Genomic DNA, 23,220 nt, shown 5'->3' with positions numbered 1-23,220 from the left:
TTATTTACCCCCCCACCCCCGGAACTGGGGATTGAACTCAGGCCCTTGCACTTGCCAGGCAAGCACTTATTCTACTGAGCCATCTCCCTGGCCCCTACCTACAGATTCCTTCATAAACTAAATACAAGCCATCTATGTTAGAATAATAGATTAATTTAAAACTATTTTTACTTTAAATATTTGAGATATTTCCAAGAATAGTTCGACAGTTATGTAAAAAATTGACTTAAAGGCAGACATAATTTGAAAGTTGGTATGACTGAAATGCTGCTTTTTTAGTGCAATCTTAACACCATTGCCAGTGTGTTGTCTTTGTAAACAGATATCACTGCACACAATGAAGAAATTTCTGGAGGCCGGGGAGATGGCTCAGTAGAATAAGCGCTTGCCTGGCAAGCGCATGGGCCTAAGTTCAAGCCCTGGTTCAAAAAAAAAAAAAAAACTGAAAAGTGTCTTATTCACACTGTAAATTAAATCCTGTTGATTTATTTAGGGCATATTTTATAGTAGCTTTTATTCTTCAGTTGGTAGTGCTAATATGTAAAATTACAAATTAAATGAATTAAAAATGTGCCTAAAATAAGCTTTATATTCTTGCCATAGATATGGTTTCTAGAAATATTTTGCAGTGTAGTTTGAATTTGAAGAAAAACTGGAAGTTTTCTCTGCCTAAAGACAAACTCCAATCCCAAATTCTCATAGTTTAAAAGATTACTTACAATGATTCTTGACAAGAGTAATCGATGACCATTTGGAAAACTTTCTAAAGGATATAAGAAGCATAGGTGATAGGCGAGGATATACTTTTAAAAAACACAACTGATAAAAATTCACTTAAGACATGTTAGTACTTTAGAATTTTCAACTTAGGTCTTTCACATGTCATTTTAAGAGTTAAAGAGATAGAGAGAGGGGAAGACTCACCAAACTCTGTGGTTAATCAGTGTAAGAAGTATCTAGATTTTGGACTCCTGGCACCAGAAGTAGGAATAAAGAGTAAAACATAACATAGGGAGATATGTTTTTGAACCCTTGTATAGGATGTCAGATTGTATTTTCTCAGACATGGCATTAAAGATATATTGATAGTTATTCTGTTTATGTATTAATTTTACAAGTCTTTGTTATACATTGGATGGGCAAGAAACTGAGGTGGGGCAGGGAGAGAGCTCAGCAGCTTAAGCACCTCCCTGAGTTCAGACCCTGATAGGAAGGAAGGAAGGAAGGAGAAAGGAAAGGTGGATAGAGTAAATTCTACTCATTTTACTCATTAAATTTTCACTGAACATCAATAATTGTAAATAGATATCTAGGATATGTTGATAACAAAATGAAGATTCTCATCTCCAGTGAGGTTTATATTTTAATGACACAGACAAGTAGGACATAAAGAATAGTCATTAATAAGTTGTATTAATATACAAGGTACAGAATATACAAGGTAGTGAGTTATGGAAGAAAGAACAGTTCAAGAGGGACTTGATGGGCACTGGAATAGGGTATGTGAACATGAAGAAGGTCATTTAAAAGCAAGTTAGATATTGATAGTAGTTGGACTGACTTGAAGGAGTAGTGAGACGTGGAAATTCCAGGCAGAGATTAGCTGGTAGACAAGTCCTAAGGCCATGCTGGCATGGTGGCACACGGCCTATAATCCCATCACTTAGGAAGAGGCTGAGGCAGGGGGACTGTTTCAAGTTTGAGACCAGCCTGGGCTACAGAGTGAGCTGACAGCCAGCCTGAGCTGCATAGGGAAACACTGTCTAAAAAAAATAATAATAAATAAAAATGTCCTAAGGCCTTTGTGTGTTTGGTGAGTTGAAGAGACAGCAGGAAGACCAGCAAGTCTGCAATAGAGTGTAGTATTTAGGAGAATGTTACAGAGTCTGCTTGAAGACAAACTCAGGTTCCCATATTTTCAAAGATCATGTTCTGTAGTTGCGTCAGTGAAAATTTTTCCTTATACAGGTATTTCCAAAAAGGGAAGGTTTAAAAAATGACTGGCATTCTGTATTTGTAATTTCATTGTATGTTTTCCCTTTTAAGATACGGGCATAATGCAGGAGAAGCTACACATCATGCAGTGGATTCTGCCATCAATGTTGGTGTAACTGCCTATAATATTGACAACATTGGTATTAAAGCAATGGTGAAGAAAACTGCAAAACAAACAGGGCAGAAAATCCTTGAAGACTATCAAATAACTGATGATTCTCAGAGGGAAGGTGAAGGAGAAACATCAAATCCAAATGTGAGAAAACAGAAAAATGAAAAAGCAGCAAAGAAGGAAGATAAATGATGGAAGTAGCAGAAACTACTTGTACCAAAGCCTTACCAAATGGAAGAAATTTTGTAAAATAAGCAAATGTGGAATTCTTCACCGATTAACCAGTATTTTTTTTTTTAAATGTATTCATTACGATTTAAATGACTGTCATAAGCATTCTGGCATATATTCCATTTACAAGGAAAACAATCAGCATTCTTGCATCTGGTCTTCACAAATAATGAAATTATATTCTTACTGTGTTTATTTTTGCCTTAAAATGTGGCTGAAATATTTTTGTAGTTAAAGCTTAATTTTTCTGTCTGCTGTCTTTCAGGAAAAAAGGAAATTATATATTTACATAAAATTTGATATTTACTAACCTCCAGTGTATTTATACGGGGAAAAAATTACCTCTAAAATATTTTTTTTTTGCACTAATTGTCAATCTTTTTAGATGCTTGTCAGTTTTCAGTGTATAAGCTAAATAAAAACTAAAAAAATTCTCAGATTACATTCTGAAACACTTTGATAACAGAAGAGTTTGATCATGGAAAGTAGAAATGAAGCTCTGTAAACCTACTTGGTAGTTTGCCTGTTAGGAATGAGATCTTTTTCATTTAAAATGTATAAAAATGTATCTTACATCTTCTGGATTGTGACTGGTTTTGATGTATTAGGAACATAGGGAATTTTGCAGTATTACTGGTATTTATTAAAATTAAAATTAATTTTCAACTTAATTGACTAAAAACTTTGTAAACATTAAAATATAAGTAGTTAAATTTACTGTTGGCAAATATATTATTTTTTGATACAGGTATTGGAATTTATATTTAGAAGCTAATAATTTACAAGGGAAGGTTCTATTCATGAGCAAGGTAAAGAGCTATCTAGTTTCTGACTCTTTAGTGGCTAGTTTATTAGACTTTATTTCAAAGCAGCTAAAGAATGCTTTTTGTGAATACAAAAAATTCACTGATTTTCTTGGCCTCAAATATAGTTATTGGGCTTGTGTTTTGGGAACACAGAATTGGTAGGGCTTTTTTCTAATACTTGTTAAAATGGAAATAAAATAGAATTGCCAAATAGGTTCCAGGCAGTCTCTGCTTTGTTCAAGTTTAAGAAGTGGAATGCCAAATAGTAAAGCCTAAAGTTTAAAAAGTTACATTGACTATAGGTGTGGAGAGATGCCCCAGCTGGCTACCTGTTTTTGCAAAAATAAAGTTTTATTGGAGCACAGTTATATTTCTCTAGCTGCTCTCTAGTACTTGCAAGACATGGTAGGGCCAAGAAGCCTATTTACTCTCTGACCCTTTACAGAAAAAGTGAGCTGATGTTTGTCTTAAAATAGTCTGTGTCCATAGAGTTGGATAGACCACCCTTGTTATGGTTTGTGTATAGGTGTCCCCCCAAAGCCTCATGCAGTCTTGGGGCAGCTTCTGGAGTTTGTGATTGAGCACTGTGGGTGTGGATGCTGCCTGCCCTGGGGCAGGTAATTTGCATTACAATGTAAGGTGGGAAGAGAAGCTAGCTGCTTGAGCTGCTGCTACCCCTCCCTGGTGCTCTTGCCCTTTGCCACCACCATGGAAGGCTGCTTTTTGCTCTGTGCTGCTCTGCATTGTACCCAGCTGAGTATGGACTGAAATCTCCAGTAACTGTGAGCTAAATAAACCTTTCCTTCCTTCATTTTGAGTGTCGGGTATTTGTCCCAGCAATGAGAGAAGAGTAACTAAGACAACCCTTAAGGCATATAAATGCATTCCCCAACATAGAAGCTCTGTGAACCCTATCATTGAGGGGTTTTTAGAGAGGCCCCGTTACTCATTCCTAGTCTTCACCCAGCCCCTAGAGGTCATGGGTGGAGGGTCAAATTTAACTGGAAGTTTCACTCTTCTAGTTACATAGTTGGTTTCTCTGACAAGCAGCCCCCATCTCCAAAGAATCTCCTTATTAACATAAACTCAGGTATGGTTGAAAGGACATTGATTATGAATGGTAAAAGAGGAAATCCTGAAATTTTAGTAATTGTGTACCAGGAACTAAGATCAGGTGTCTTTTCTACCCTCGCGGAACATCCAAAATCTCTGGGAAGCATATGGTCCACAAATTATAACATTCTCTTAGCCTAGTTTTTACTGTTTAAATGTTTTTGAGCACTCCCAAATTCTTGAAATTTAATTCCCACTGAAACCACATTGAGATGGTCTTGTTAATTAAGCCATGAGGTCTTTACCTCAGGAGCAGTATTCATGCCTTACAAAAAAGGCTGGAGGACCAAGATGAGAGGTATTCAACCATGATTTTTTGTATTACACATTGCTGTCCTTGATGTAGTTGCTTAGGTCTCATCATGACCTAAAGGTGTACTGTTTCTAATGTCTTGGCAATTATAATACTCTCTTTAAAATCAATTTTTAAAAAAGGAAAGAAAAATTAAGGTTTATTGAAAGGAAGCATTAATATTCAGCTATTTGTCCATTATTGAATAACTATGTTATTTCTGAGCAACAGAGTTGACAATAGATAATATCAACCATTGTTAATTAGCTATTCTTGTTTTGAAAATCTGTAACATATGTATTGTAACCTTGTTTCTGTCTTTGTTTCTGCTATTTGTTTTTGCTTTTGATTTTACCCTTCAAAATAAAAAAGGCTGGAAGGAACTAGCAAGTAAGTCCCTTTCTGGCCTATGCCATGTGAAAATAAAGTAGTATTTTCTTTCCTACTCCATCTTTGACCATAAAAAGGACCCAGCAACAAGGCACCATCTTGGAAGCAGATACTAGGCTCTTGCAATACTGAGTTGGCAAAAACCTTGAGCTTTAGTCTCTAGCCTCTGTAACTGAGAGAGATGCCTGTTCTTTATAAACTATTCAGCCTCAGGTATTCTGTTACAAGAGCACAAATAGACCATAAGGAGATAGTGTGGGAAACATTCTGCCTTAGGTTCACAACTGGATGCCTTTGGGTTTTGGATATTACAAGAGCATCTTGCTCTAATCAGACTTACCTAACATCTAGGCCTAGACGATAAAAGATAATGTTCTTGTTCTGTCCAGACTTCCTTGACACCAGCATGAGCCCAAGAGATATTTCTGTTCTTATCACTTTGACATTTGGCCTGAGCCCAAAGGGGATGGGTTCTAACTGCTCTAGAGTTACCAAGGTTTATACCACAGTCATTATGATAGCAAATAAAATTCTGAAAAGAAAACCTCTCTCCTGATATGAAAGTGGAGACTCAATAGAGCAGAGTCCCTGTTAGTGCCACCGTAGACTTGGGAAAAGTCCCAATAAATATCTCAAAATTTAAAGCAGATAAACCCATTTGGAGTCAAACTCACCCTTGAGCTTCTTCATTGGCCTGCCCCTGCATTGTAGAGTACACCCTTTCCTTGCAATAAATCTGCTCTTACTACTTCTGTGTGTCCTGCTTAATTCTTTGTTCAGGATACAAAGACCCTGGATATTGGGTAAAACAGAGACTACTTGTCTAATAATACTAGGACTAAGACGAGGCCTTTTCCCTACCTGACTTAGATGTAATAGTGTTTGAAAAACAATAGTTTTCAGTATGGACTTGTGTTGGGCTCACAGGGGTACGGACCTGTGAGCATGTGAAGATTTGGGTAGATACCTGGATACAAACTATAACAGAGTTCCTCACAGATTTTGTGATTTTTTGCATTTAGAAATAAAAATAATTCAAGGGGCTGGGGAGATGACTCAGTAGAATAAGCACTTCCCTAGCAAGCCCAAGGGCCTGAGTTCAATCCCCGGTTCTGCCAAAAAATAAACTTCAAAGAGAACATTGCATTGGTTTAAGAGCTTGTCCCTTTCAGAAAAAAAAAAATACAGTAAGTCAGATTTGTTATAAGTCTGACAAAATGAGTCTTACACCTTGGACACAAAAATATAATGTATATTGTTTTGCACTTCCTAGTAGTCCTCCATTGCATCACTGCTTTTCTTGCTTTCAGACATCACGGGCTTTAAGTATTGTACTACTGTGCATTATCAGACTGCACAGGGGCTGGGGAGATAGCTCAGCAGTCTAAGTGCCTGCCTGGCAAGCACAGGGACCCGAGTTCAATCACTGGTAGCACATGCTGTGCCATCCCCTGAATCTCAGGTGTGGTGGTGCACATCCATAATCCCATCACAGGGCAGGCTGAGACAGGAAGATCTACAAGACTGAGCTGTGTAATGAAACCCTGTATCTAATAAATAAATTTTAAAAAACCTCCTTAGATTGCACAGTAAGCACATTCCAGTACAACTGCAATGACATGACAGTCGTGAGCTACTTTTGCAAATTGTTCACATCTACAAATGTTCGGAATACCAGGTTTGTTCATTATCTGTGGGAGGTTCTGAAAGCAAATATCCCTAAGAAAGGGACATACTATATCTACAGTATACTTAAAACATTAGAAGACAAATAAGGCAGACCAGATTTTTTTCTTTTGAAAAAGCCTGAAATAATGTCCTAAGATATTTCACACAAGGAGTGGTAACAGGCATGATCACCTGGGAAGTTATTCATTGACAAAAGCAGTTACTGGTAAGGATGTTCTCCATTTCCACCTCCAATATATTCTGTTCAAATTTTAAAAATAGATTTAGAACCCAGCTCAAGAGCAAACTGTTTAAGTATGATATTCATGAAAGATCTCAATATATAAGAAAGGGTCCTGGAATGTATTTGATGAGCCTCCAGACCATAACTTCAGTCAAGAAAACATTGTTGCATAAGCAATGACTATGAGCTAAAAAGACAGGAGGCTTTGGATGTAGTTGTTAAATTTAAGATATTTGAGGTAAAGCCATTCTGAGTGATGACAAGATTGAAAATATGGCTGTGGAAAAAAAGATACAAGTGATAAAAGTTGTGATCTGAAGGGTAAAGCTGTAAATGGGAGCAGCCACTGAAGTGTATATAGTCATGAGGATGGCAAGACAGTGGGAAGACCCTTTTGTTGTCATAGAGACAAGGCAAGACTACGAAGTCTCTGGTGTAGTGAGGAGGAAGAGAAGGCATTATGCAGGCACGTGCACAAAGGAGCAGTGGGTTCTGCAAAAGAATGAGAATAAAATGATCAATTCTTGGCTTTGACATCTGAAATGTATAGGTCAGGTATACATATTAGGGGAATTTGAAACAATATTTAACACATAATTAGTTCTATTTACCCCAACACTAGCACATTCTCCCCTCTACACCTATAAAGGAGAGAAAATGTAAACTCTAGCTGTGGAGAAAGACAAAAAAAGCTACTAATGCAGAGAACAGATATATGAGATCTTTAAGAGGACACTTACTTGAATTCTTTTGTATTAGTTTTTCATCAAACTGGGTTTTCTAGAAGCAGAAAATTTATTTTATTTTATTTTTTATTTTTATGTATTTTAGTACAGGGTCTACAGGGTGTCACTACACAGATTGGACTCAGAGTGATCCTCCTGTTTTCAGCCTCCCAAGTGCTGGGATTACAGGCAAGCACCACCATGCCCACCCAATCTCATTCATTGTTTCAGCATGCCCCAAGGGCAGGGCTGGCAATATAGTTTACACCCTATTGCAGAAACTGTAGAAAACTGAATGGAAAATACTTTGCACTAAGGAGTTGGGAGACAACTTTTATTAACAGTGACGGGCTGATGGGATCTGGGTCCAAATCATCAGTATTGGCTTAAAATAAAACAACTGAAACAAATAAAACTTCAACTTACATACTTTTTTGTAAGCAGGAAGTACAAAGTCGATAAAGGGTTAATCTACAGTTGGTTATATATACAGGTTGGTTTATAATTGGCTACATATACAGAGTCACCTTATCAAGAAAATGTGTCCAGGCAGGTTTAATTGGAAGGGCTCATTTATCATAAGGCAAGTCAGGGTCCCAAGCAAACAAGCAAGATTTAATGCGATCTAGTCTACTCCAGGTGGATAGATCTTGAAGTAAGTTAGCAAAACAGGGTATTTGTGTGGCCACTGTGCAGTGGTCAGACAGGGCTAAGTCAATTTTATCTATGAGTTGCAGCTGTGTAGTCAAGGCTGGTTGACTCTGTCGGATCAATTATGAAGTGATAGTTTAAAAATTTCCCACTACAGTCTTACATGTCACTTTGTACGCAATAATCTCCTGTTAATAGTTCAACTGATTCATGAACAGAAGTTGAAATGCTTCAAATTATGATTCTGGGCAAATGTTTTAGACAGTGAAGACTATCAGTTGAATGTGCTACATTTGTGTTTTTTAAAAACAATCTAATCTCAAACCATTATCCTGCTTAAAACTTCTTCTGGTACAGAGTTTTTTTTCCAAATTTATTGAATCATTTTTATCAAAACTCACTTATATGCTGTTCATCAGTCTAAGGTTTATTTTGTACAATTTCTTTTTTATACTGGAAGTCAAGCCCAGAGTCTTCTCACTGAGCTACATCCCCAATTGTTTTCAAATTTTGAAACAGGATTTGTAAGTCACTAAGTTGCCCAAGGCTGAGCCCCAACCTGCCACACACTTGCCTCAGGCTCTCAGAGTGCTGGTATTACAGATGTGTTCCACCATACCCAACATTATGTACAAACTAGGTATGCAACCACAGGTTCTAGTTTTTGCAGACAGTTTCTAATGTTTTCCCATAAATTACTGGTTTTCTAAAAACATGTTGTAAGCAGCAATGAAATAAAGTGAGGATTGACCAAGTGCGCTTTTTATTTTTTAAATAGTTGAAAGATTTTTCCTTTAAGTATAACGTTTAGTGGCTTCTTACTAAGGGTCACTCTTCTCAGCACTAGATCTGAAATTAAAAAAAAAAAGAATTTACCAGAGATAGACCACTTGGGCTGATTTTTGCCAGAAAACGCGGTCTCATGCTCACACTTCTCAAACTGACTCAGAAAAACGTTCCAGCGTCAGAGAGTAGGGCATATTGTTTTTGACCATTTTCTAAAGCTGCTAACAATACCACAGACTGGGTAAGCAATCAAGAGGTTTACATTGGCTCATGCTTATACTTCAAGACCACAGGGCTGCCTCTGGTATTGGCCTTTAAGCTGGCAAAATCACAAAGCTGAGCAAGACCCCACCTGGCTTTCATAATAGACCTCTTCTGGAGATAAGCCACTAACCACACATCAGATGGACGGATTACTCCACTCACGACAGCAAAGTGCCAATCACTTCTTAAAGGTCTCCTGGTTTCATCTCTTTAACAGGCACTAAATTTCAACATCTATTTTGGAGGGGCCAAACTATATCCAAACACACAGCAACCAGTGCACGTCTGGCGTGTGAAGGAAGATTAAAGCACAGACGTCGCAGGAGGAGAATGCAAAATTGATGACTAAACATAGAATGAAATTGCTAATCGCAGTGGACAGTCCCCAGATGCGCCTAAATTCCAAGACAGACTGCATGGAAAACTTAGGTCTTCCCGAGTTCAGCGGTACCAGCTCAAGGCCTGCTCTTCTGTGACACACCTAAGCAGAAGCCCTGGGACACGGTCAACTGAGGCAAAGCAAGGGAAAGCCAGTCGCGGGTCCAGCATTTTCTGGTGAGGACGAGGAGCTAGAGCAACGCAGCACCTGGTAGGAGGCACGGGGAGGTGGATGTCGGGCCGCCCTCACGCAACACAGCTGCCTCCGGCCTCGCCCTCCGCACCCAAGCTCCGCCATCAGGGAGAAGGTCGGGTCGCAGCCCTTGGCCGAGCGAGGACCCCGCTCGCGTGGGCTCCGCCTCCTTGGCCCCCAGTCGCGGGGCGACGCCGGCGCGCCTGTGACGTCACCGCGCGACGTGCGGGGCAGCGCGGCAGCCGGCGACTATGAGGCAGTCGGCCATGGGGACGGCCCGCAGCGGCGCTTTGTTCTGCCCGGCTTCTGCTCTGAAGTGCGCAGAGGGGAAGAGCCCGGGAGATCTCTGACCTGTCACCATGGAGGAGGGGAGGGGCGACAGCTTTGTGGGCGTGAGCTTGGAGCGCCTCAAACTACAGCTGCTGGAGGAAATCCACAGGAAGTGAGTGGGCGCGCTCGGCGCCGCGTGCGTGCGTGCGTGCGTGCGCCTTCGTGGCCACGCGGGGCCGTCCCCGCCTGCCACCCAATTGCCGAAGACATCGAGGTTGATCGGAGCCCAGACTGATGCAGGGCACGTCTAGCAACGTCCCACAATACTTTTATGTGACTCATTTACTTTTCTGATTAAACCTTAGGTAGTATAAATATCCACTCGATTTGCCTTGAGGATCAAATTGAAGTGAGTCATGTTCCCCATAATGTGATGCAAAATTACCTGTTTGGTTTTGATGTCCCAGTGTTTCCTAAGCCAAGGATTTGTTTTAGCTAAGCATTTCATTCCTCTTTAGAAGAACTTAAGAAGTGACATTCTGTAAAAATCAGGTGTTTTTATATGTTTTTCCGGGGTCGGCCAAATAGCTCAGCGGATTAAAGCACCTGCAAGCAGGCGTGGCAACCATGGTGGTTCAATCTCCGGGCCTCCCATGCTGGCCCCACCCCCGGGGCACACTGAGATGGCAGTTGAGACTGGGCATGGTGGTGCGTGCCTGTAATCCCAACTCTTGAGAGGCTATAAACAGGAGAATCACTACAAGTCCAATCTAGTAGTGAGACCCAGAACACCCTGTAGAACCTTCCCTAAAATTACATATATATATATATATATATATATATATATATATATATATGCTTTTCCCAAACTACTTTTTCTATTTGCCAAGTATCCAACCCATGGCCTTTCAAATGATAGACAAGCAGTCTACCACAGAGCAGTATTACCAGCCTCCTACATGGTTTTAAAAATATTAGTACTTTGTGTCAAAATGTTGAATGCTCTAGTGTGTTTTTAAAAAGATAATTGTAATCCTACCCACAGGCCTCATTGTTGTACTTTCTTGGTATCCCAAAGAATTGGACAACACATAAAAATGGCAGTGAAATAAAAAATGTAGTTTTATTGAAGGTGGAAAAGAAGCATGTTCAGCAGAGTAAGAGTAGGTGGGTGAAAAGGCTCCTAGTGCTCCTAGGATAAGGGAAAGTTGTCTTCTGCATCTAGAATTCATGGTTTATGTAAATTATCCTATGTAAAAGTTCCCTGGCTTCCTACTGTATGTAAATGAAGGGTCAGGAATAATGTCTCCTGATTGGTTGTGCCATATGCAAATGAGGGATTGAAAAGAGCATCTTCTGTTTGGTCCCGTGAGCAGCACCAGATTCAAATAAAGGTTCGAAAATAGCACTTTGCTAATTGGTCTTTGTAGAGTGACAATAACCTCACTATGCAGTAGAGAAGTGCCCCTCTCCCTATTACCCTGTGTCACCATGAGAATGAGACTCCTGTGCGCTCTATTGTGGCTCCAATTGTGGAGGACCACGTGAGTAGCTCTCCTTGAAAGAAGAGCAATTGTCTCTATTTTGGCTGACCCTATTTCCTTGTATTAATATGTACAGAGCTGGCTAGGACTTTTCTCTCTTTAATTTGCTTTAAACAATGCATATTGGTCTAGCCAAGGTGTTGGTGTTAGTCTTTAAAGACTGTACATGTGCTTCCTTGGTAACCCTCACCTGCTGCTCTTTAATATGAGCCTGGTTGAGATATGATGAAGAGCCAGTGCTCCATGCTCTTCACTGGGATCAAGCCTCAAGATGGAGGCTTTGACTCTCTGGTTCTTTAAAGATTACACATCAGAACTGAAGCTCTGGACCCCAAAATGTTAGATACTATATCAATTATGTAATGTAAATTACTCTTTCTGTATATGCTTCTCTTTACAAATGGCAGAGGTAAATGCAGACCTCCTACCTAGCCTAGCTCATGTCACTCATTGTACTTCTACCATGCTCAATCACTCATCCTCAAGCCACTCCCCTCTTTAGAAATGAATAAAAGCTGGGTTTGGTTTTGAGTAAGGGCCTTTGTTCCAGATAACCATCTTCATGGCTAGACTTAGGAACCCTTGACCCCATAATTATAACTATGCTTTAGTGTCTTTGTTCTTTAGGTTGCACTGGAAGTGGTAGATTGAAATTAACTTGATGGGATTCCAATAATTAGACTGAGAAGAGGACCAAGAAGGGCTCTCTACAGCCAGTCACACTGTCTAATTGCCTTTTTCTTAATTTTGAGGACAGGTTCTATGTGTCATCTGATGAAGTAAAGGGTCAGAACAAGTACTTTAGACTCTGACATATTTTAGAAGAATTTTACATAATTCAAATCTCAGTTATTATTACTCAGTCATTATATAAGCTTAAATTAATTGTTATAGAAATAATTCCTGTAGTTACCAAGATGAAATGAGATGTAATGTACATGAATTAGCACTTATTGACAATAAGCATTCAGTGGATGTTAGTTGCTGTTGCTGTTGTTTTAATGCATTCATTTTTGCTGTGTCTTGAATATAATAAGTATTAAGAACTTGGATAAATGATTGTCTTCGTGCTGTATTGTGATATTTAATAGTGATTTTCAATAAAATTTATTTGTATACAAGAGGTGATCGAAGTATACAATGAATATTTAATTTTTTAAGTTGGTCTAGCCAAGGTGCTGGTGTTAGTCTTTAAAGACTGTACGTGTTTAAACCCCCACCTGCTGCCACTAACCTGCCTCAAGATGTTCTCCTAACCCCTGAACACATTATCCTGTCACTTTTGCCACTTTCTTTATGAGCAGTGAAGCTCATAAAAATATAGTATATTCTTATTCACCAGATATTATACCTTGCAACTTCTCTCTCTTTCCCAAAGTCAAAATGACCAGGAAAGGTAAATATTTTCAATCCATTCAGGACATCAAAGCAGCCATGGCAGTGCAAACCAAGATATTAAAGAAAGATGACTTCTGGAATTTCTTCATGAAGGGACAAGAATGATAGAATAAGTGTTTTAAGTCAGGGAAAATATTTTGAAGGAGGTCAATGGCAGCATGTCTTTTACTGTGATATATTTTTAAAATGTTACTATTTCGTTTTTTATACCACTTATATGCATGGTTTTTTGGAGGGGGGGATTGTTACTACCAATGGCTTTAGCTATTCCTTTCTGTAATAACTTGCAGCTCTTAATTTATTGGTTCTTAAACAATTGACTTTTAGAGCGTTATGTCTAAGTTAAGAATAAAGGGTATCAAGTGGTTACCTGAAGGCTTTGGGCTTTCCTGTATATCTAATCCTTTCTGGATATGACTGATAAGAAGCCTTCATTTGATTTGTGAGTCTCAACCATGGCTTTAGAAAGTTATGTTTCATAATAAATTGATTCTGGAGTAGTAGTGGGTTACCCTGCTCTAGTCCTATATTTTTAATAACATTGCAGTTAACAAAATATCTTTAATAACAGGGATGTAGTGCAACTCTCATTGGTTGAAATGAAACACAAGATTGCAGAACTGGAAGCCAAACTCAGCACTGACAATGAAGGTATATAAGTATATATGTGACTCTTGTGTAATTTCTGTTAATTACCAGGATAACTATTGTATATTAAACTACATACATTAAATAATTGTAGCAAGATGCCAGTGTTGCTTTTTGATAGTAATAATAATTTATAAGAGCTTTAAAACATAGACTGCAGAATATGAACTCAAGCTGTCTAATTACTTTTCAACTTTATAAGTTCAAAATGTTTATCAGTTCACAAAGCTTTTGTCAGGTGGCATCAATATATTATTTTCTTAGTAAGTAATATCACACATTTTCTAGTCAACCTAGGTCACAGCCTTCATATCTTTACTAGATTTGGAGTAAAACTTCTGTTTATTCTGTGTTTGAATTTGTGATCCTTTTGCATCAGCCTACCAGCGTGCTGGGATTACAGACTTAAGCCACAACGCTTCACTGGAGTATAAAATCTTAGTCTAGGAAATGAGCTGCATATGGCGGCACAATCTGTAATCCCAGCTGTTCTGAAGGCTGAGGTGGGACAATCACAAGTCTAAGGGACATAGTGAAATTTCTATCTCGGAAAAACATCTCATCTAAAGTTTGACTTTTAGTTTCTTTGCTTTAGGTAAACATGATGTGTGTAGGATACATGGGCTGGGTAACACTTAACAAATAGTTGCATTGGTAAGGGTAACTGAATGATTTCTACAGGAAAAACAAGACATGCTCACAGATACACTGCAGTGCAATATCTGTGCTTCCTAGTAAAATACTGCCCAACAAGTCTTGATGTAATTATTCTCATGGGGAGGAACTAGATTGTAGGCACAAAGAGAGATCAGGATGGCAGGAGAAAATTATTTTCTAAGTGGGTTAAATAATATGATGTACAGGCAACACATACATCTATGTTTCTGTCCTGGACCTCTCCTTTGAGCTCCTTGCTATTTGCATTTATGGTCTGTTTTCTAACTCTAGCTCCTTTGACAATAGGGTTAAACATAATGATAAGTCAAACATTATTTTTAAGAAACTCACTTCAATAGATGGTAAATATTATTTTAATAAAATTTAACATGTCTATTTCATTTTCTTATAACCACTAAGACAATTTTATTGGGAAACTTAATACCCTACTGTGACAAATACACAGATTACCAGATAGAAAATCAACAAAGAAATATCAGAGCTCAACAAGAGTTCTGAACAAATAGACTTAGTGGATATCTGCATTGTTTCATCTTTTTTCCCATAATTTTATTGAGAAATAGCAATGAGACAGTTTCAAATCAAATTGGTATGACAGTTTCAATAATTAACACATTGCATACTCTCTTCCTAGTGGTTATTTGCTGTACAAGATGTGGACATGATATCCTATTTACAAGCACTATTAGAACAAATCCCTCTATTCATTAAGAGAATGTAACTGTTTATCTATCCTGTATCCCCTTTTTTGTTTAGTTCCATCATTTGAATATTATAGGTGTGTTAACTCAGCAAAATATTCTAAAAGAGTCCAGTAGTCCATAATAGTATTGGGTCTTCTGCTTCACTGGCAGTGTCAGAAATTGTTGACCTGAGTCCCCTACAGTTCAACATAACAGCGTGGCTTCTTATACTTCGTTTTTATACTTTTCTGCTGGATGGTTAAGGCCAAGATAAAGCAATACCTATGCAACAAAGTTGTAGCTTTTGGATCTAATAAGGTTAGTGAAATCCCCTCAGGATTTATCCTGATATCCTGTACCTCAGATTGTAGATCCTTTGTCAGTGCCATAACATGTCTATTTCAAAACAAGTAAAAGAATATATCTCAAACTGGCGTAATACTTAAAGATGAAACTTTAGTCATTTTCATTCCTAAGAAAAAAAGATGACTGCTGCTATTATTTTAATATAGTCTTAAAATTCTTTTTTTTGTTGTTGTTGTTGTTGTTTTGTTTTGGTTTTGCAGAGCTGGGGATTGAACTCAGGCCCTTGCACTTGCCAAGCAAGTGCTTAGTCTACTGAGCCATCTCCCCAGCCCATAGTCTTAAAATTCTAATCAAGCAATAAATTGTGAAAAGGAAATGAGCAATATTTATTAGGCAGGAGGAGACTGTATTGCTACAAATTTCATTTTTTATAATTTATTATCCAGAACCTTCCATAGGAACAATTGAAAAGCTCATATATTAGTAAAGATTTAAGAAATAGTTAATGCAGTAATGGGAGAAATGTTCATTAAAAAACAAATGCCAGGGCTGGCCAGATAGCTCAGTGGACTAAAGCACCTTCTTCAGCAGAGTGCAGCAGCAGCCCCGCCTCCATTGAGAAGACCATTGAGACTGGGTGTGGTGGCGCATGCCTGTAATCCCAGCGCTTGAGTCGCTGAACAGAGGAAAATCACTATGAGTCCAATCTATGTAATGAGACCCTCTAGACCCTGTAGACCCTGTACTAAATGGAAAAAATATAAAATAAACGAAAACAAAAAAACCCCACAAATACCAGCAAATTAGAAAATAGGATTTTTAAATGACTCCAACTACAGTTCCATCCCAATCCATAAAATATCTGATAATTTTGTTGATAAGATATGCAGGTCTATGTCAAATTTATCTGTATAAAGAGACAACAGAAGACTGACTGATTCAGTGTAAGAGATTTCATGCATGCTGAAGACAAATGCAGGGGCAGCGACATGGGGATTGAGAAAGCATGTAACCTCCCATCTTGCTGAGCTTGTGAAATTTGTTGATGAGTCACATATACACACACCTGCAAAATACAGGATGAGGGGTATAGCTCAGTAGCAGAGTGTTTGCCTAGCATAGGTGAGGCCCTGGGTTTCATCTCCACCTTTGCAGAAAGAAAAGTCACTGTGAAGCTTCTAATAGTGAATTAAATTTACTGCTTGATAGACATCAGAATTTCTGGAGTGACTTGAGAGTTAGAAAATATGTACAGCCATCGCTGGGCTCAATCCTTGAGCATCTGAGAGTGTCCTGGAGAGGGCAGATGCTAGGAGTTAGCCTGTGAAAGAACATGGATTTTAGAGTCATTTCCATGGTTTAGAATCACAGCTGTGGAACTAAATTGTGTAACTTTGAATAAATTAAGCTCTCTTGATCACAATTTGCTTATCTGAAAACTGGTAGAAAAAAATATACAACCCATAGAATTGTTTTTCCATTTTGTCAAGTCTGATATCAATGCCCAGTCTTTATCTTACTGAGAACTAATATGTTATAATTCTTTACCTATGTCATACTATTACTTCATTAGTAAAAGCAACACATTTTTTCCTAGATAAGGGGACTGAATGTTGTAAAAAATACTCATTACCAATATCATTAAGTCTTTTTGTGAAACCGGGGATTGAACTCAGGCTCTTGCGCTTGCCAGGAAAGCACTTATTCCACTGAGCCATCTCCCCAGTCCCCATTAAGTCTTTTTTTTTTTTAATTTTTATTTATTTGTGTGTGTGTGTGTGTGTGTGTGTGTGTGTGTGTGTGGCCAGCTCAGCCCACCAAGGGGCGGGGCTGGCTGGCATGTGGTGCTGGGGGATTGAACTGCAGTCCTTGTGCTTTGCTAAGCTTGTTCTAAGTAGGTGCTTTAGACCACTGAGCCATCTCACCAGCCCCCAAAGTCTTATTAAAAGTAAAAGTCTTGTTACGTTTTTCCCTTAAACTTGAATAATTTATTGTGACATTAAGTGGATGAATAAATAAGCAAGGATAACTAATATGCAATTGAGGAAGAGTCCTGGAAGATTCAATAAAACTGTCATTAAAACTGAAAATGGCAGGTGCAGGGGCCAGGGGTTTGATCCCTGGGCCTGCTGTGCCAGCCCAGTCCTTGGGGTGAGCTGAGATGGCAATTGAGACTGGGCGTGGTGGCGTGCACCTGTAATCCCAGCTTTTGGGAGGCTGTAAACAGGTGGATCACTGTAAGTCCCATCTAGTAGTGAGACCCTGAACACCCTGTAGACCCTTCCCTAAAATACAAAAATATAAAAAAATAACCTGAAAATGAATAGATCAGAAAAGGTACTATGTTAGTCTTCTCAGATTCTCTTAACAAAGTACTACAAATAGGATTGGTTAAACCACAGAAAGATATTTTTACATAATCTTGGAGATTAGAAGTCTGAGAACAAGATGTTGGCTGGGTTGGTTTCTTCAGAGGCCTTGTTCAGCTAGTAAGTGGCCACCTTCTCTCTGTGTATACATGTGGCCTTTTCTTCGTATCTATGTTCTAATCTCCTCTTAGAAGGACAACTGTCCTATTGGGTTAAGACTCACATATATGACCTAATTTTACTTTAGTTACCTCTTTAAAACCCCTTTTTCTAAATCAGTCATTATGAAGTTCTGGGGGGTTGGGACTTCAGTATATGAATTTAGTAGGCAGGTGAATGATACTGGGGGGCAGTGCTACAGTTAAGTGAATAGTAATGAACATGGTAAAGAATTGCAACACATTCATCCTCAGTAAGCTAAGGACTGAGAGTTGACTTTAGACTTGGCAAAATGGAACACAATTGTATGGATACAGTTCTGCAATAGGTAAAATGACAACAGTATAGCTTATTACAACCATGTTATAATGTGTAAAATTCAGGGCCAAGTTATTGTTAATTTTTAAAACTATCTTCTCATTCTTTCAGTTACTTGTGAATAAAAGAAAGGCCATTTTCATATATGATTTGTGGGAAATAGATTATTGAGAACAAAACCTGAACCATATACTGAAATGAAAAATTACCGTATGGTCAGTGTATTAGTATGCATGGAATGCCGTAACAAAATACCACTGACTGAGGGATTAAATAACAGAAATTTATTTCCTCACAGTTTTACCAGCTGCAAATCCAAGATTAAGGTCTGGTCAGTTGATGACGATGGCTTTTTTCTGTTTTGTAGGCAGCTGTCTTTTCATTCCTCTCATGGCAGAAACAGATTGACAGAAACTGAAAAAGAACAAATTAACTCTCCAGTGGTGTCTTTTTTTAAATAAGGACATAAAGACAAAATACATGAGTATGAAAAAGTACTCAAATTATCTTTTAGCCGAAGAAATCTGACTGGAAATACATATAATTAGTTGTCTATCAAAGTAGGATACAGGCATCCTACATGTTGGTTTAGGAGTATATTGTTGCCTCTGGAAACTTTGAGGTAAATTTCTTTTTTTTTTTTTTTTAATTCTTTTTTTTTTTTTGTGTAACTGGAGATTGAACTCAGGCCCTTGTGCTTGCCAGGGAAGCGCTTATTCCACTGAGCCATCTCCCCAGCCCGGTAAATTTCTTATAATGATGATGATAATGAAAATTATAAAGACAATAAGCATTTTTTTCGTGCTCTGCAGTGTCCTCAGCATTTTTCACTAATGAATCCTCCCAGTATCTTGCAAAGCAACTTTTTTTACCATTCTGAAATTGAAGCACAAAGAAAAGAAGTTGCTCCAAATTATATAAGTAGGCTAATAAGTGGTGGAGACATGGCTCAAACCTACTAATCCTTCTTTGGGGCTTTTTTCCCCTGATGAAATCACCTGATACCTCCTTTTTTGACATGTTGGTATTTTCGTTCTTGCAGTTTCACTTCTAGATTATCCTTTTCTCATCTTCTGTGTTTTGAATTAGAGATCATCCCCACACCCCAAGAAGCATTTCTTGACCTTCACCTTTAGTTACCGTTCAGCTTGAATGTCTTTTGTGTTTCATAGCACCTGTTTACTCAGATGTTTTTTCAAACGTTCTGGTTAAGTGTCTTTTTCTCCTGACTAGTCCTACTACTGATTGACAGGAAAAACTACTTTATTTTTGTATCCCTAGTAATTAGTAGAGTACTACATTGGGCTTTTACCTTTCTGTGTCTTTTTTTTTTTTACACCCTTTTCTTATTAAGATAACTTTATCATTATAATAATTACAAATATAGTGAACAATGTAAACATGACTGGATTATTAAAATCTACACAGGGTGTTATGATTTGCTTATGACTCTAAAATCTAGGTATTGTAAATATGATAGTATTAATAAGTAGAATTCTTAAAAGTCGATTTGGCCATCAGAGTACATTTTTTTTTTTAGTGGAATGAATGCCCTCATAAAAGGGTTCACACAGCACATTTTGTTAGCTTGCTCTTCTGCCACTTCAGGACAAGGCACAAGAAGGCCCTTTTGAGATCAGATGCCCATCTTTAATCTTGGACTTTTTTGCCTCCAGAACTGAGAAACAAAGTTCTATTCTTTGAAAATAACCCATTCTCAGGTATTTTGTCATAGCAGCACAAAACAGACCATGACATGATGTTAAAATTTCAATTTTTAAAAATGTATTACTTAGAAATTTAGTGGTGTCTTTTTTGTTGTTTATGTTAACATTACTATCCTTCTTTGGTAAAATTTAATAAAAAGACTATCTAAAAGTCAGGGCTCCAGCTAAGTTTCTTCTATGCGATGAACCTCTTTTTCAAGATCAGTTCATAAAACTGACCATGAAATTAAATATCTGTAATTTTTCAATTTTATATTTCATTTTGATATTTATTGTATTATTCCTAAGATCCCGCTTTAAGATGGAAAACAAATTTAATTTTTTTTAAAGATGTTCAATGCCTATTTTGTTTTGCGTTTTTTGTTTTCAAAGTTGCTGCAATATTTCTAAGGGAAGTAACAATTTTTACTTCCCTTAGAAAGTAAGGGAATTTTATGGAGATATTTGAGTTTTTTTGTTTTCCTCCAAAAGGCACATGGTTTTCTGTTCAATGGTTATCCTTAGAACCTATACTTTTAAGTAACAGCTTGTAAGTACCTAAGCCCTTTGAGAGTCATAGGCAACCTGATAGCAACATAAACTTACTTTCTTATTTTTATATACCATACTGTTTATTTTCTTTTTCTTGCATAGTATCATACTCCTGTAATCTCAGCACTTGGGAAGCTGAGGTAGGAGGATCACCGTGAGTTCAAGGCCAGCCTGGGCTACAAAGTGAACTCACAGCCAACCTGAACTACATAGTAAGATTCTATCTTAAACAAAAATGTTTTCATTTGAATCAGTACTCCATATGCTTTTATCTTTGTTTATCCTGTACCATCCACAACCATAGATATAGAGTGAAAGAATAAAATCAGTTTGACATAGGGACAGAGGACAGACTAACTCCTTAAACTATAACTCATTAAAAGTATGATACATATATTCTACGTGGGGCAGACAGAGACTTAAAAACAATTTTTGCCAAAAATACCCAACAGAAAAGTGATACAGTTGGCTTATAGACACCCAGAAGGTAACTGAAAGCAGAACAAAGCTTGAATCACCATTTTGTGGTTTATTATTATTATTATGATGATGATGATGATTATTATATTAAAACTTGAAGCATTATAGGCAGGATAATTATTTAGAGAGTGTTTAGGATCTGGCACTATGGGGCGACCAACCTTAAACTTATATAACTATTCATCTTTCAAGACTAAAGCCACCAAGATAAGAGATTTACAAGGACATACACCTATCAGTGAGTGCCCAGAAGTCTCTAGTTGTTGTTCTGAACTCAAGCCCACTTTGGATTTGGCAGTGCCTTCCTCAAGCACAGTCATCTCATGGAGACTGGATTAAGCAATAAAGACTTCTCTCGAGGTCTCCTTTCAAACCCAGAACTGAGATAATTATCATCCAAGCCCTTGCCAACCCCAATTTCTTAAAAACTGTACCCATTTCTCTGTTAATGGGTCAACCTGGCCATTAGAGTGATATCTTCATTATCTCTGCAAGCTGAATTCCTTCCAATTTTTTCTTACCTTTTAACTCTAATAAATCACTTGTGCTTATTAGCATTAATACAACACTATATTAATAAACCTATCTAAAATTAATTATATTTAGGCCAATAATATTTAAGATAAAGTGGAACACATTTTATAAACTATAGTCAGATATGTCAAAAATAAATTGCTTTACTTATTCACATATTAAGCATTTTTATTTTTGACTATTGCTCTGAGTGGCTTGGGATGTAGGATTTTGCTCTGAGACATGATCATGCTACACAGCTTAGGCCCGTCCTGACTGTCACTTCTCGTGTGACACCCTCCAGAGTGCTCTGGGATTGTGGGTATGCTGCCATTCCCAACTGGCTTTCTTTTTCTGGAACCACTTTTATCTTGCTCTGAAGTCTCTATTCTGCCTCCATTTTTAGGATGAGAGATGGGGGATGATGACCAAAAGAGACCAGGTAGCTAGTATAAAAGCCATTCCACCTATTTGGGCTTAAGGGTGTCAACTAAAAAAAATGTTCAAATTTTCAGAGCTTTTCCCTTATTCTACTTCCTAAAGTTTTTGATTAATAACTTTTAGTTTCAGTTTGAAAGGGTCTTCATGTCTTTCTTTGGTGAGGCAAATTTGCATAAGGTGAAGGTATGAGGGAGACCAGTGGCAGGCAGTGGTGAGTGCCACTACTTTCATTTTCCTTATAGTCTTCTATCAGCTATTACCAGTCAGAAATTATCTCATATGTGAAGAGCATTAAGTGTCCCTGTCACCTCTCCTCCCTTTCCCTTCTTCCTCTTTCTCCTCTCTCCCTGTCCAGACCCTGACCTTGAAGGTGTTGGGCCTTATTTATTTTTTTGAGATAGAGTGTTGCTAGGTAGGCTGGCCTTAAACTCATTCTGTAGCCTGTGGTGGTGTCAGACTCATGATGATCCTCCTGCCTCAGCCTGCTGAGTTCTGGAATTATAGGTGTGGACTTTAAAGCTGGACAAAGACCCTCTGCCCAACAGTAAGACAAATACTTCAGGCATAATGGCCAAATATTCTTAATGTCAAAGGATAAGAGAAAATGTCTGAATAGAAAGCTAAATATGCAGTATTACTGTAGCTTAGTGGTTGAGAAGGTACATTTTTGAGTCAGAAAAAAATGAATTTAAGCCCAATTCCCTCATTTATTATCATCTAAAGATACTCTCTCTCTTTTTTAAAATGTAAGTGGTTGTTCTAGGGTGTCACTACACAGGTTGGACTCATAATGATCCTCCTGCTTTCAGCCTCCCCAGCCCTGGGATAATAGGCATGAGGCATCACACCCAGACTCTGGGTGGTTGAGCCTGCCCTGAGGACAGGGCTGGCAGGGCATATAGTGCCAGGGATCGAACTGTGGTCCCTGTGCTTGCCTAAGCTTGCCTAAGCAGGCACATTAGTCTGCTGGGCTATCTCCCCAGCAGCCCCTAAAGATATTATCTTAAGAATGGTAATCAACATCAGCAAGGGTTGCCTTCTTCATTTGTAAAATAAGTAACTAAATTTTTAAAATGAGAATTAAATTAGTTGATACATGAAACGTTGTGTTGCTTTACATGTTACAAACTAAGTGGTAGTTATGTTTGACTTGAGAAATCTCTTTTAAAGGTAAAACAATGAACATGAAATTGGATGGGAGGTTACTACAGTTCAGGGTATTAGTTCCAAGGGAAAAAGCAAATTTATGATATAAGGAAATAGAAACTAAAGGGTAATAGGAGGTGGGGAATAAATAAGAATGGAAA

General features: G+C 38.0%; 2 protein-coding genes across 4 annotated transcripts in view; both read left to right on the top strand.

The window, feature by feature from the left end:
- Positions 1-2,400, top strand: part of Spart (spartin) — a 22,870-nt gene extending 20,470 nt beyond the window's left edge. Inside the window, exon 8 of the mRNA XM_023715122.1 lies at positions 2,047-2,400. Coding sequence (XP_023570890.1) covers positions 2,047-2,299 — 253 coding nt within the window. The 3' untranslated portion in view covers positions 2,300-2,400. The remainder of the gene's footprint in view (positions 1-2,046) is intronic.
- A 7,750-nt stretch (positions 2,401-10,150) lies between these two features.
- Ccdc169 (coiled-coil domain containing 169) overlaps positions 10,151-23,220 on the top strand; it is a 59,979-nt gene continuing 46,909 nt past the window's right edge. For 2 of the 3 annotated variants that reach the window (XM_023715109.1, XM_023715107.1), the window contains exon 1: positions 10,208-10,290. Coding sequence is in view for 1 of the 3 variants with exons in the window: in XM_004631138.2 (XP_004631195.1) it covers positions 10,208-10,290; positions 13,632-13,711 (163 nt within the window). In the remaining 2 variants the exon portion in view is untranslated. Of the gene's footprint in view, positions 10,291-13,631; positions 13,712-23,220 lie in introns of all 3 variants that reach the window. The other variant, XM_004631138.2, reaches the window with a different exon arrangement.

This window comes from Octodon degus, unplaced genomic scaffold (genome assembly GCF_000260255.1).
Source record: "Octodon degus isolate 3935 unplaced genomic scaffold, OctDeg1.0 scaffold00038, whole genome shotgun sequence".
Lineage (NCBI taxonomy): Eukaryota > Metazoa > Chordata > Mammalia > Rodentia > Octodontidae > Octodon > Octodon degus.
This window is presented reverse-complemented; position numbering and strand designations above follow the sequence as displayed.